At 41.4% G+C, this 14695-nt stretch overlaps 1 protein-coding gene across 1 annotated transcript in view; it reads right to left on the bottom strand.

Annotated features, from left to right (window-relative positions):
- COG6 (component of oligomeric golgi complex 6) overlaps positions 1-14695 on the bottom strand; it is a 472069-nt gene that overhangs the window by 255060 nt on the left and 202314 nt on the right. Inside the window, exons 9-10 of the mRNA XM_085621768.1 lie at positions 14145-14273; positions 546-637 (exon numbers count right to left, since the gene is read on the bottom strand). Of these exons, the coding sequence (XP_085477894.1) occupies positions 546-637; positions 14145-14273 (221 nt within the window). The remainder of the gene's footprint in view (positions 1-545; positions 638-14144; positions 14274-14695) is intronic.

Genomic DNA, 14695 nt, shown 5'->3' with positions numbered 1-14695 from the left:
ATGCTGAATCAGGACTGCTGAACCGTGTCTGCTAGGTGGATGCCAAGAGCCAGCGAGGTGGCCCTAGATGGAGCGCACCTCCTCCCAAAAGCAGTAAGGGGCAGGCGTGGTGATACGACGTCGGGTGGTTGCCTGAAAGGACTGTTCCTCCACAGGTGGTAAGAACAGAGTAAATGAACTGCATGGGAACTAAAACTACTGAAGTGTGAGAGACTAACTGAAAATACCTTAAGGGGGCAAGGGCGAGTTTAATCAAAGCCATGATTGTTTTATTGCTCAAATCCCAGGACGGACCATCTAAACCACAGAGTGGAGAACAAGGGAGAGGTAGCAGATACAATCACATCTAAAATTAGAGTTTGATTATGCTAAAATTGCATCATTCATTTTGGTCATTGTTTTTTCGTATGTCTGGAAAACTACAATAACATTTTTGTTTAAGAAATCTGGCACAAGAACTGTAATATTTTAAATACTCTAACTATGTTAGTAATTAACTATATTTCACTTATTCAAGCAATATGTGTCACTATAGCGTGGGTTACCTTGTATAGTTACAAGTTTAAGTAAGGCTTCCAGGTGTTCTTTCTCTGAAGCAGTGGCTTGATGCAGCCAGGCTAGCATATCTCCCACATATCTGGTTTAAGAAAACAGAAAGGACATTCAGAAGAACAGCATCTTAAATAAACAAGACCATATGCTTACCAATAATAAAATACATGAGATGTTAACTTTTTTTGTGCATAAATCTCATTCCAGAGCGTATTAGCTATTTTTACATTTACCAGTTAATTACTGTTTAAAGTGGCCATAAAACTCCATGCTTTTACTCTTTCATGATAATTGCTGTTTTGGGAAATGGAGCAGTCTTACCGCATTCATCTTCCGAGTACCATGTAGAACAAAATATTTTCTAGCACAAAAGACAAGACAAGAGAGAACATCATTTCCTTCCTCATGTTAAATCTGTGACCATTTATATTGCATAGGCTGTGTGTGATGCACAGAGGCTTCGTAAAAAAAACTGTCAGGAATGCTAGAAATAATAGCATGGACAATATGCACTAGTTAGGCGTGCTTACCTGCAACAGACAAATTCATACTATTTTATTCCAGGATACTCCAATAAAGAAAGAGGATCTTTAAATATTGACTATATAGCAATATAGTAGGAATATTTTGGCTCTTATGCTAAAATAATATAGATGGCTGACAAACTGCACTTCATAAACAATGAAGAAATAAAGCAGTTAATGAAAATAAGGAAGATAACAGATATGTATCAAAGTCGACTACTTATACCCACAAATCCGTCTGGAGAATAACAATTTGTAGACTGACAGGAGATTTAGCTTGCCAAATGAAGCCATCAGACAAAATGATGGGATCAAAAACTACAGATAGAATTTATGACAAATGCTTAAATATGATTAGAATAAGGTTAGAGGACAATTGGAGAAGGGCACATCCTCCCAAGGTAGACAGCACAGTAATTTCTTTGCTGAAAGTCGCGTAACACCCACTTGAAAATGGTTCTTCTTGGGCAATAAATACATAACTTCAGAAATGGGCGGGAATAATTTCGGACCAGGCACCTAGACATTTGGATTTAGATTTACAGACAGACCTATGCAATGGACAAATACTTTGGTAAATGAACACACTATAAAAGAATGGCACATAATTCAATCTAGAATTTTCTAAAGGAATTCTTAAAATCCTTAATAAAGGATGCATCGGCTCCAGTGCTGCACTAAGCAATTCCCTCATAACAAATAAATGAAATGGAAAGATGTACTGTGAAAGATGGTCTAATTTAATTCACTTGTTTCATCCAGGATAAGGGCCATCTCAGAAAAGAATTGAAAACACTCTTGTTGGGCTGATTGTGAGCAGTATGTGGACTAAGGTGGAGCAGAGTCAGGACACTCCTTTGGAGTACCACAAGCTTTACAAATTGGCTTCATTCATCTGTTCATTTAGTCATTCAATCTTGCTTAAAACCGTCCACACATTAGTCAAACCACAGCATACTGCTCAGTTCAGACCAGATCAAGCTTTCTGCAACGAAATGGCTAACTTTTTTCAGAGTAAAGTGAAACTGATCTATAATGATCTTTTAAACTTGACCATTGCTACGTCAGGTAGCAACACTTTAACCACAGAAGTCTGGACAGTACACTGTAGGCTCTCACGTTTCAGGGCACTCACTCTGGAGGAGGTCCATAACCTCAAACTATCAACAAAATCGGGTTCCCCGAATGATCCCTGCCCTCCAGCCATATCTCAACTAGCATCTAAGACCATCAGTACACATCTTACCCCTCTTTTGATCCAAGTCTTAGAAATCGGCAAATATCCCAGCGCTTGGAAAAGGGCCTGTATTAGGCTAATTCTTAAAAAACACAGCCCTTGATCCTTTAGAGACCAAAAATTACCGGCCAATTTCCAGGTTGCCAATAAACAGCCAAAGTCCTAGAAAAAGCCATAAACAAGGAGCTGATACAATATCTAGAAGAGAATACATTACTGGACCCGACACAGCATGGTTTTAGGCCCCGTCATTTGATGGAGACAGCCCTAATACTAGCTACTGAGGGGATTTGGAAGATAGTTGATGGGGGGGGGGGGGGGGGGGGCTGAGGGATGTGGGTATAGAGGATACCGCACTGACCCTCCTCTCCTCCTTAGAAAACAGGGAACAGAATATTCCCTGGGAAAATCTACAGTCTGAGACTTTTCATCTCCCATGTGGTGTCCCGTAGGGATCTGCCTTGTCACCAACCCTTTTTAATATATACGTATCCCCGTTGGCCAATCTGGTCAGGAAACACGGCTTCTCCTTGATCATGTATGCCAATGATTCACAGTTCACAATATCAGTATCTAAACAACCAGAACTAGTGGCCAGCAGTTTTCATGCATGTCAGAAAGACATCATGATCTGGATGAGCCAAAATGTTCTGAAAATAAACACTGACAAAACTGAGGTCCTTGAGTTTGGTAAGGGACCCTCCTTATGGAACAACAGCTGGTGGCCAACGGAGGCGGGAGACTGTCCTCGCCCTGTCACCAAGGTTAGGAATCTGGGTGTGATCCTTGATGATCAACTCAATTTCTCGGCCCAAGTTAATCAGCTAACCTCCTCCTGCTTTCTCCTTCTAAAAATATTGAGGAAAATGTTCCCATTTACTGCACACGAACTTCAAAAGACCGTTGTAGTGGCACTCTTTCTTTCCAAATTAGACTACTGTAACACGCTCTTTGTGGGAATTGATAAGGCGCAGAGGAGGAAGCTACAATCCCTGCAAAATGATGCAGCAGACTGCTCATGAACATTCCCAAAGGTCGCCCCACCTCAGATGCTATCAGAACCTTACATTGGCTCCCTGTCCAGCAAAGAGCCGATTTTAAGTCCCTCTGCCTGGTGCATAAGGCCCTTTACGGAGGAATCTCCGGGGAGATACAGAAGTTGTTCTCTAGGTATTCTCCTGCCAGAACACTTAGATCCACTACGATGGGCCTTATCTGTATTCCAAAATTCCATAAGGCAAGATGGGGGGGGCCGCACCCTGTCTCTCTGTGCGGCCAAACTCTGGAATCAGATGCCGCCCACACTGCGACTCCGACCTAACCTTCGGATGTTTAGGAAGGAGCTGAAAACTTGGTTATTTTCCACGATCTAACGTCTCACTCATGATGCTCTCAGTCCCATGTACCACAGTCAGCGCCAAGACGCCACGGCATTCGAGCGCTTAATAAATAACAACTCAAATCAAATCAAAATAACTGCAATGAATAGGTACCTTATCCAAAATGTGTATAATTTATTTCAAGATGTATTCCTGTTTTTTTAAAAGGAAAGAGTGCAAAGTGATCAAAGCATTAAATGTATTACTATCGATGATAGATGAGAACCTGAAATTTCTATAGTCTAAAGTTTCCAAAGTCAATGGGTGGGCAGTCTATTAATATCTATCTTTTTCTTAATGAACATATATGCTATGTATCTTTAAGCTAAAGCATAGCTAAAGAGGGAACATAATCAGATGTATCCAGAAAAACAGTATACCATTTCAAACAGAATACCTAGTACATGGCTCAGAACATGACTTAGATTAGAAAATAAGACAAAGAAAATACCCTGAAAATTGTACACAATATATGCTTGGAGAGAATCGAGAACAAGCATTTGCAATGCAACAGGTCTCGCATTTACTAGAGTTTGAGCTATTGGCATTCTAAATCACAAAGCCTTTTATTGATGTGTTTTGAAAACGTACAAGCAGTGCGTAAACACCCACTTTGTACTCCTAGTACTTGCTTACGAGAAGCAAGGCTAGCAGCAACTATGCCTCTTTTGCTGCCAGCATTGCTTCTCGTAAGCAAGGACTAGAAGTACAGAGTGGGTATTTACACACCGCTCGAAGGGTTTTTTAACACATAAATGAAAGGCGTTGTATTTAGAATACCAATAGTACAAACTCTCGCAAATGCGAGAATATGGGAGCGAGAGGCTATACTTCACCAAGGAATGTTCATCAGGAAGAGGTGAGAGAAAGATGGATGAATTGAGAAAGCACTACATGGCCTTACAGCGCTAGAGAAAGCTAGATGGTTGGAATGGCTATGCCAATGCTTGTTTTAGCATATTCATGCCGTCCTAATGCAATGACTCCGGGCCTCAATGAAGCCTTGGGAATCAAAGGGCTCGTAAGGAATCCTTTTATATGGAAATTGGGTCAGTGGGCAGATGGAAAACAGCAGGAGAGAGTGCCAAAAGGAGCTGGGGAGAAGGGGCCTACGAGTAGGGGCGCTGGTCGCACGGGAGCGGCTGGGAGACAGGCAGGCATGGTGGTCTGAGCCGTGGGGAGCATGCATTGGTGCCGTGTCCCTGGATACGGACGCCTTCCAGGTCGCAGTGAGCAGCATCTGCAATGAACACGATGCTTGGGGTGATCCACACACACACAACACCAAGTTTTCCATGTAGGTCACACGCCAACCATTCACTGCATCACGAAAGAGAGCGCACACGAACCATGTTACTAAAATGGGGGAGGGAGACTGTTATTAAATTACACTCGTCACAAAATTGCGCATGATTTAATAGATTTTGGATAATTTAAAAATGACTGATGGTTTGGGGTACTGTCAGCAGGGCGTCGGATATGCAGACCCACTAAAAGATGTCTTTTCAAGTATACCCGTTTACCCTGGTTGGTTAGAGTTTAGTTGATGCCCTACAGTTCTAAGGATCAAAGTATGGAGTAACTTTATAGGAATTGTGAACTAAATTCCTAAACAACGTTCATTTTCTGAAAAGCCAGCCAATGATGGGCCAATAAACTGACTGTTGTGTGGAAAGAATGAGTGCACCCCTTCAAAAATTAGGCGTTTTGGCCTGCAAACCCTGGAAAAAATTACATTATATTCATGTGTGGAAAAGATGGGCGTACTTCACCGCTTTGACATAATATTTACTTCTGTGTGAGCAATACAGTCTGTTTATTGTCTGAGGAGAAAGAAGTTTCTGCTGACGAGAACGCGCTTAAAACGGGCACAATGGTGGAAGTGAATGCTGTGGCCTCGCGCCGCGCGCCCTACGGCGCCCCCCCGCGTCCCTCCTCGAAGTGGGTGCAGCTAATTTAGCCGTGGACGTCTCAAAGAACAAACACAGCACATATATGCTAATCTTTGTACAAGATAGCTGGCAAGGTCGAAGAGAAGCAGAGCTGTTGTTATGAGCTCAGGGTGGCCTCAGTCGGATGTGCGTGGTACAAAGCCAGAGAGAAGATAAATGGCTTGAGGCAGTTCATTCTTCCCACCTTGACTAGCTTTACAGTTTATCGCTTGCGTGGGTCATTCACTACAGGAAACTGGGGAAGTAGTTAGTATTTTTTTCAGTGTAAATTCACAGATAGTTCATAGAATTCGTCGGCACAAGCTAAATGCATGAGAAACAAGCAGGAAGTGGGATAAGGGAGGGGGTGGCAAATGGTGTGCACTTTCACGGCCGCTTTGATGTTCTCAGTGGCCGCGCGGCTCACTGAGAACATCAAAGCGGCCGAGAAATGATCACGCAGGTTGCCAAATGGTGCGCGCGCCCGGCGCACATGCACTGTAGTTGGGGGCCTGAAAGCACTGGTTTGCACTTCCAAATCCCCCTTTTACAAAAGCTCTCGCAAGAGCAGCGCTAAAAAGAGCTGGCTCAGGCGAGACCTAAAAAACTAAATCCAACAGCTTCTTTCTGTATGCCCAGCGTGCCAGAGGTTCACTGAAAAACAAACTCGGCCGTTCCCACCTCTTATCTCTAAGGCCGGGGGAGGGGTCGTCAACAGCACACCGACCACTGAAGGAGCATTGTTATGGCTACGCTCCAGCTTAACATACCCAGCACTGTGTAAACTCAACACAAGACAAAAGTTATGACTGTCGCAACCACCATCACAAAAGCAGAGAACAAGTTTACAGTGTGAAAAAAAAAAAACGGCTGAAACAAAAAAAAACTGCTTGTTGAAGAAACGCACATAAAACTAGTAATTATGCTCCTGAAATGATGCAAAGCCCAAGTGCATTAATCATTAAAGGGAAGGGGCCGTATTGACAGAACACATTGTCTGCCCTGAGAACTCTCGTCTTGTGCACAGCAGCTGCCAGGTTGTATTAGCTGGATAAAAAGGCCAACGTAAAAGGCAAACATTTTTTACCCCTTATCACGGCCGCTATTATTTAATATGTACAAAAAAAAGTTTTTGACGAGCTGCGCAGCCCGTCCCACTAGTGGTGGGTGTGAAAGTAAAAGTGCTGATGTCCGCCTTGGAGTTTACACATTATAGGAGCTTGATGTCAGCGCATGGCCATGTGCCAAGAGGTCTCTCGGTCTGGCGCTGTGCACGTCTGTCTGCACTCACTTTCCTGAAGAGCTGTTGCATGTACAGTCTCAGGCATGCTGTGAGTCCGCCCTGCACACCCCACTTATGAGAAAAATACATATCTTCCAGAATGTCAGTTAGAGATAAGCCGAGACAGAAGGAAAGCCGGCAAGTGCACGGCACACTATAGTTTCAATCACTCCGCTTCTCAAATCCCTCCACTGGCTCCCTATCCGTGAACGCTCTTTGTTCAAAATGGGTTGTATTTCCTTTCAGGCCCAGTCAGGATCCGCCCCTGCTTTTATCTCTTCTGAGATCAGAACCTATACCCCCGCAAGGGAACTGAGATCATCTTCCCAACATCTGCTGATTGTCCCCCGTTTTCGCCGAAAAAAATGGGGAGGCTCCAAATTTTCAACTATTGCCCCCATCTTCTGGAACTCTCTTCCGTCTCACCACAGGTCCCTCATCCATTATCCTTTGTTTCGTAAAGCATTAAAAACTTTTCTTTTTTCACAGGCCTTCTCCCAATGATTTTCCCACTGTCTCCTGGCCCACCTGCTAACTGTGGTTTCAGTGAACCACAGCGCCATGAAACCGTTAGGTGTACGTGTGCTTTAGAAGTAATTTAAACTCAAACTCAATCAACGTACTCAAACCTTGCAGTGCCAGCCACCGGGCGATTGAGAGTTTGTTTACCACTGCCGCCTGACTCCTACAGAGTCCGGGACGCTGCAACTGCACACTCCGCCTCGGGGGCAATTTAATTTGTGTTGGGGGGGAGGGGTCACATTGATTGGAACACTGATTTTTAACAGCAGAGCCGAACACGGCTGGCGGCCGTTGCAAGCACTCAGGCAGCGCTACGAGCGTCGTGATTGCCACACCACAAACTAGTCAGCTGTCCTCTCACAACAAGCTTCGGCACTGTAGCAGGAAAAAAGTGGTGATCAAAGAGAGAAAGATACTGCATGCGATATAAAGAGAGAAAGTTAGAGACCGGGGGAAGAGATCTAACGCTATATACAAAACTGCAAAAATAAAACAAGAAAGACAGGAAAACGAAAATAGCACTTCATTGGCTAGCTCTGTAAAGTGGCGCTAATGTGTAATGTGACACCGGGTCGGAGTAGTGTGCTTTAAGGGGGGTGTCGGAAATGGTTCTAATGAAAATGAGATGAGGAGTGAAAGTACGCAAGAAGTACGTCAAGGTTCACAGCAAACAAGGTACACAGCCTTGTAACTTGACCCAAAACAGGAGGCAGAACTTTATGCAATCAATAGCAAGAGGAAGGCAAAGGTTATGTACTTGAAAAAATAAAGTTAAAGTAAGAGTAAAGTAGTCAAAATCAATCTTTACTGCTGAAAGACGCTGTGTCTATCAGCGCTAGGCAGGCAACCAAAAGGTTAATTATTTCTTCTTGAGTCGATGAACGAAGCTGTGTGGGGAAGCTGTGTGTGGAAGAAATTATTGATAACGGGCCGCAAGGAGGAGAAACGGCAGCTCAACTTACTGCGTAGATGCCTAAAAGCAGGAAAAAGGCTTCCAACGGTGTAATGTAATGTACTTAATACTGTGCCTATCAGCGAAGGAAGGCACCCAGAACGTGAGGGGAATGAACTCTGCGGGACCCTCGCACAGAGTAGCTGACTGGAACGAAGCAAACTAAACGTTGATCAGCTGATAGAGGAAACCTGACACTAGGCAGCTGCGCTGCATTCCTCAACCCGGGAGAGAGACGATAATAGGGAAGATGCAAAAAAAAACAAGACAAGCCCGGCGGAGCGTGGGGCGCGCGCTTGGCGGGGGCGGGGGAGCGGACCCTTTGAAGTGCTCCCAAAAGCGGAGTGCATGGCGGCACGATGCGCGTGATTGTGCGCGTGCTAGCCATGCAACCCGCTTTTGGGAGCACTTTGAAAAGCCCTTTTACAATAGTCTTGCTTTGCGATCGCTTACGCGATAACAAGGCGAGAACTAAAAATGGGCACCTAGGAAATAACATGCCCAGAGTGAACTAAATGGAATAATCCTCGCTTTCAAATGACTGGTAGAGGATGAATTTCAACCCTTGGATATATAACAACATTCTTGTTATTCTAGAAATGTGGAAGATTTGAAAGAAATAATATAAGCATATACGGAACACATTTGATCTCTGTGCATAAAAAAAACAAGATTTAAATGCTGAACAACCTAATTATGCAAATATTGGATGAAAGACCCCATATCATTTTGCACATAGATTTCTCAAACTTAGGAGTCAAGCTACCCAGATCTTCATGTAGAAATAATTAGGATCATACCACTTTACAAGCAGGACCAGATTGCGATGAAAATACAGAGTTTCAGCTCAATATAGAACTCTGCAGTACTTAGCCTTTCGCTGCTTAAACAAAAGATCCGAAAAGTTGGATCCTCGAAAGGAAATTGTGTTTTCATCTTCACATGGTTAAAATAGGGTGAAAATATGTTTAAAAAGGTGAGGTCCTCTGATTTACAAGCTCTGGTACTGTGAACCTTCAAGTAAATTAGGGAACAAATCCATTTGGCAGAAACATTTTGCAGCAGGATTCAAAGTTTAAAAATTAGCATAACTGAAAAGATTAGATCACGATTTTGAGAGAATATTTACTCACAGCAAAATGAGCTCTGTAAATATTCTGCGCATTTGTACAAAATGCCTACTATTGATGAAATGGCTATAAGAAATTGAAAATATGCAGGGTGAAAACATGAACTCTGTGAAAAAATGTTATACATGATTTTCTTTTCTGGAAGATTACAATTAATAATAGTACTTGAGAATAGAAATGTGTACATACTTGCTGTGAAACTGAAGAAATCCAATATTTAATGTGATATAAAAACAAGTTATTAAAATGTATATTATGTTGTGTGTTGAATAAATGAGCATTGTTTATTTATATGATCTATTTTGTATCCTTCTTTCCTCCTGATTGATTTTACCACTCGGAGGTTGAGGTTACGTGTGCTCATGTGAAAATAGATATTATAACATCATTTAAGATTATAACTTTGGTGCGCTTTTATTTTCAAGTATATTAATTTATCTTGAATGTGGACAAGATAATGTGATTGAGAAAAACTAAACTGAACGTTCATTATTAGTTTAAGAATTAGTTTTAGAGTATTATCTATGCAATAGCATTATGTTCTGCATTGTTGTAACCTTCTCTAACAACAGAGTCTATAATCAGACGTTAAAGAGGAAAACATACCAAGGTAGATGGTTGTCATAGCATCACGTCAGATGCTACTTGCTGCCTACGTTCTGCTATCACTTCTGAGGGAGGACAAACTACTGTAGTAAGAGGCCTCAATAGCCTTTCTTTAGTAATATTACAACCTAATCCATACTACCACTTTGAAGGAAGAAGGAAAGAAAGAAAACATTGTGTTACTGAAAAGCATGGAACACACAGAACAGTAACTCAGGCTTCTGAGCAGCAGTCAGCATTGTGGTGATTGAAAGGCCCTCTGCTCCTGCTGTGCCATGCCTGCTGCTGTTTGTGGTCGACTTGGACCTGAGGCTGGGTGAGACAGACAGTGGTGAGCTTCTAGGATTGGCAGTATGAGAGACCCTGGAGACAAGGGTGCTGCAGATGAGACGAGAACCTCATCATCATGGCTTGCGTCCATCAGGGGGTGGAGATAGACGTGGTAGTGGAGTGGTATCTCTTCAAGAAATGCAAAGGGACCAAGGTGCGGTTGTACCAATGGGAAGAGGCGGGTGGGTGGTGTGGAGGAACCTGTTGTTGTCAAATCCCATGTGTCTTACGCTTCAACCAGATCTAATTATTGGCTACATAGGCAAAATGGTGGCTGAAAAGAATAAGGAGCTGCTAGCCAAGGAAAAACAAGTTATATGCTGTGCTTAAAAAACTGAGGAAGAAATCACAACAAGAGCCTTGTAGAACTTGGTAGAAATAAAAAATAAAAATAAGGTACCAAGATAATTAGCTCCCCAGTGTGGAAATAGGGAGGTAAGGCTGTTCTGTGAATGCCCCCTCCTTACCTAGTAGATCGACTGGAGGTGGGAAGACTAGTTGACCCACATATAGTATAAATAATTTAGATACCGGTTTTTTCTGAAGGCACACAAGTAAGTACACCGTGCAAAAACAAGAAGAGACTAATATCACTTAATCATAATGTTTATTCTCTATTTGCACATCTATCATGTCAATTTCAGTACATACACCCACTTTGAATTCTGGGCTAATAGTGGCTCCCACAAAAAAGTTTAAACATGGCTGAACAAGACAAGGTATCAAGCAGCAATAATATGTGCACCACTGGGTGGAAGATGGGGGGACAGTGCAAGTGGTGGTGGAGTTACAATGTATGTAATCTCCTCCATTTATGGGCCCAATACCCTACTATATTTGAAGAACTAGTTCTCAGCTTGGTGGGTAGAAACTACTCTGTGGGAATTTCTATTGTATTATTGACTCTAAACTAGATCAAATAAACCCTCACTCCTCTAATCAGATGTGCAATACCCTAAGGCTATATTTAGGTTTATGGCATTTATTGGTTTTGTGGTTGTTTGAAGGGCACTGAAGGATAAGGATCCCAGCTTCACATGTTATTGTTATCTACATAAACAGTATTCCTGTATCAACATGTTTCTAATCTCGTAGGAGATTATACTAAATGCCAAGGTAGACATTTTTCCTAGAATTACCCTTGATCAAATCCCTTTAAGTATTACCTTATTCCAAAATGAAGCCGGATAGGTGGGAAGATGTAAGGGAAGTGTTGAATGATGTGGAATATAAGGATGATATTTTGTGACATAATAGGGAATCCCTAAATCTATATATCAGTTTAACATATATGATGAAAGTATTGAACATGCTGAAAGGCCCTATGAGGGAAGCAAATATATGGTATACTTTACTCAGAAATAAAAGAATATTCAGTGAAAGGGGTTACAGCTGCATATTCTACTCAGCAACCGAAAGTTTATGTAAATCACAGACACCCTTATGCATCAAGCCAAAATCCAGTCGGTAAAATACCGATTCCTTATTAGCTCCCGGTATTAAGTAGAAAATACCCAATCCCAATGCATCAACCCAAAAGCAGAAATCGGTATTTAAGGAATCCTTAAATAGCGATTCTTTAAATAGGGATTCCTTAAATACCGATTCCTTAAATAGCTCTTGCATTTAAGGAATCCCAAAGTGAGATTCCTTAAATGCAATGCATCAAAGTTAAAAAATTAGCGATTTCGCTAATAAGGGGAGCAAATTACCATGAAGATGAACTGCATGGTAATTTGCAAAAACTTTGAAAAATGCACTTTTGTGCATTTTTCAAAGTGTCATGTTGCGCACACACATGCCCTTAGAGCATGTGTGTGTGCAACATATGTGCACATATCATTTTCAGGGGTGCAACAGGGTGTCCTTTTGACACCCTGGCACCCTTGAAAGTGCTCCAGCTATTAGCGATTCGGTAATACCGAATCGCTAATACAGAATGGCTTTACATTCATTCCTATGGGCCTCCAAGCCCATAGGAATGAATGGGTAGGTATTCCTTATTACCGATTCGGTATTACAGATTCGGTAATAAGGAATGTTAAGGAATCGCTATTTGAATAGCGATTCCTACATGCATAGCCTTTTGCTATTCCTTATTAGCGATTCCTTATTTTTCGCTAATAAGGAATCGCAAATGCTAATGTTGATGCATATGCCCCAGAGTCTTTTGGTAGGATCAAAAGATAGCAGATATAAAATCAGAGTGAGTAAGACTTTAGGAACGAATAAATCAATTAAGGATGACAGTGGACAGCTGGTGCCTGTCCCAATGGTGATACTTACACAATTCCAATTACGTTTATCAAAGTGGTATACTGATGACAAGCTGTTCATCAGCCCAGCTTGAGTCATACCTTGTACTTGCCCAGAGGTGTGTGCTGAATTAGATGTTCCTGTTACTTTAAATTAGGTTTTGGAGGCCATGAATGTGCTATGCTAGTGGAAAGGTCACTGGTCAGGATTCAATACTTAAGGAGTTTTAGAAGACTTTTGGCACTAGTAATACGGTAGTCATTACAGCTATATCTGTGAATGCATGACTACCTGCTTTTTGGGACTAAATTAATATTGTGCTATTTTTTTTTTTTAAAGGAAGGACAGAGATTCAGAGTCAACCCACTTCCTTGATCAATGCTGAGTCAAAGATGTATTCAATGATTCTAGCTATACAACTCAGCAAAATTGTAGGAAGAATTGTTTCCTAACAACAGCATGACTGTGCCAGACCAAAACATATTTATTGATTTATCAGGCAGAGCATAATCTTCCCAGGACTAGCAGTTAAGTATGCACAAATTAGAGATTTCTTGAGTAAGATTAGTTCTGGGAAAACCAACCAAGAAATTAACTTGATAGAAATCCCAGACTCTGTATCAATTATTGTTGACAACTCTGGGTTATGGCTTCTAATCTCTGGCCATCAGATGGATGAATGATTTCAGTACAGTGGTCTCAGGGGAGGTAATGTCTCACTACATTAATTTGGGTCATGATATCTTTATGGCAATAAATCTGAAATTTCGACATTTTGAACGAATAAATAAGCTGTGTTATACCCCGTCAAAACTCTTGGAATGGAAACAGAGAACTTCATCTCAATGTCCTAGGTGTGATTTAAAGGATGAAGGAACAAAATATATTTGTAATGGTTTGTGAGCGTTTTGTCATTCGGCAATTGAAAAGTAAATTACTATTACATATCTGATAATGTACTGACAATAATGATCTGTATGGATGAGAACATTCAGGATTCAGAGGTGGAATTTGTTTGATAGTCATTTCATTTGCTCAATTGTGCTTAGCAAGACATTGGAACAGCCGCATTCCTCCCAGGGGCTAACAGTGGTGGACCACACTTCGGAATACTTTTAAGATCAAGGTTGAAACACATTGGATGTAGGGTGTTAAGGGGTGTCAAGAACTAATTTCCCATAAAGGGCCCTCTCTATGAATGATCTTGGCTTTACTCGTACCTGATGAAGTCTGACTGCTTATAATTATTCAGATGAATTGACTATTTACTATGTTTGATCTCGAAATTATGTATGATTGATCTGTAATATAATATTAACTTTTTATATACTTCCCAATAGAGAGCCCTCTCGAACATAGTTATTTTTGCAATCTTGAAGCATAAAATGAGAATAAAGAATAAAAAAACAACAATGACGACATGCATAAAAATTCCAATGTTACCTCAAAGGATCATGTGAGTGCATTTCAATTGGGCGCGGAGTACCTCCTGGGCCACCCCGGGTAAGGGCATCTATAAAGCCACGAACTACTGCATTTCTTCTAGCTGTTCCAAACTCATCCAAGGTATATCTGAAAAAATAAGAAGGTGCATACAGAAACTAGTTAATAGACATTCAATACACCTCATAGGGCTCTTGATTAAAACAAAGTATGGGTGATACATCAAATATTTTTTTTTAAAGCCAAAGCCTTGCAATATGTTTGAAAGGGTGTTTAATCACAGAATGATTATGTTTTACAACTCACAATGATGCCTACTTGAATAGTGTGGACGCTCCATTAGTTTGTACACTAATTGGCCTGATGTATACACTGGAAAGCATTTGGTAAAGCTGTCCTACAAGTGTCATTCTGTAAAGGCGCTAGTAGTACTGACACCAGTTACCTTCCAATGATTGCTCGAAGATGGCCTCAAAATAGTGGTGGACTTATCCACAGGCTCAAATAGATTGTTAAATTTTCATTTAAGGACAGTTAGTACTTTTGTGCTG

The sequence above is a fragment of the Triturus cristatus genome, chromosome 8 (genome assembly GCF_964204655.1).
Source record: "Triturus cristatus chromosome 8, aTriCri1.1, whole genome shotgun sequence".
Classification (NCBI taxonomy): domain Eukaryota; kingdom Metazoa; phylum Chordata; class Amphibia; order Caudata; family Salamandridae; genus Triturus; species Triturus cristatus.
This window is presented reverse-complemented; position numbering and strand designations above follow the sequence as displayed.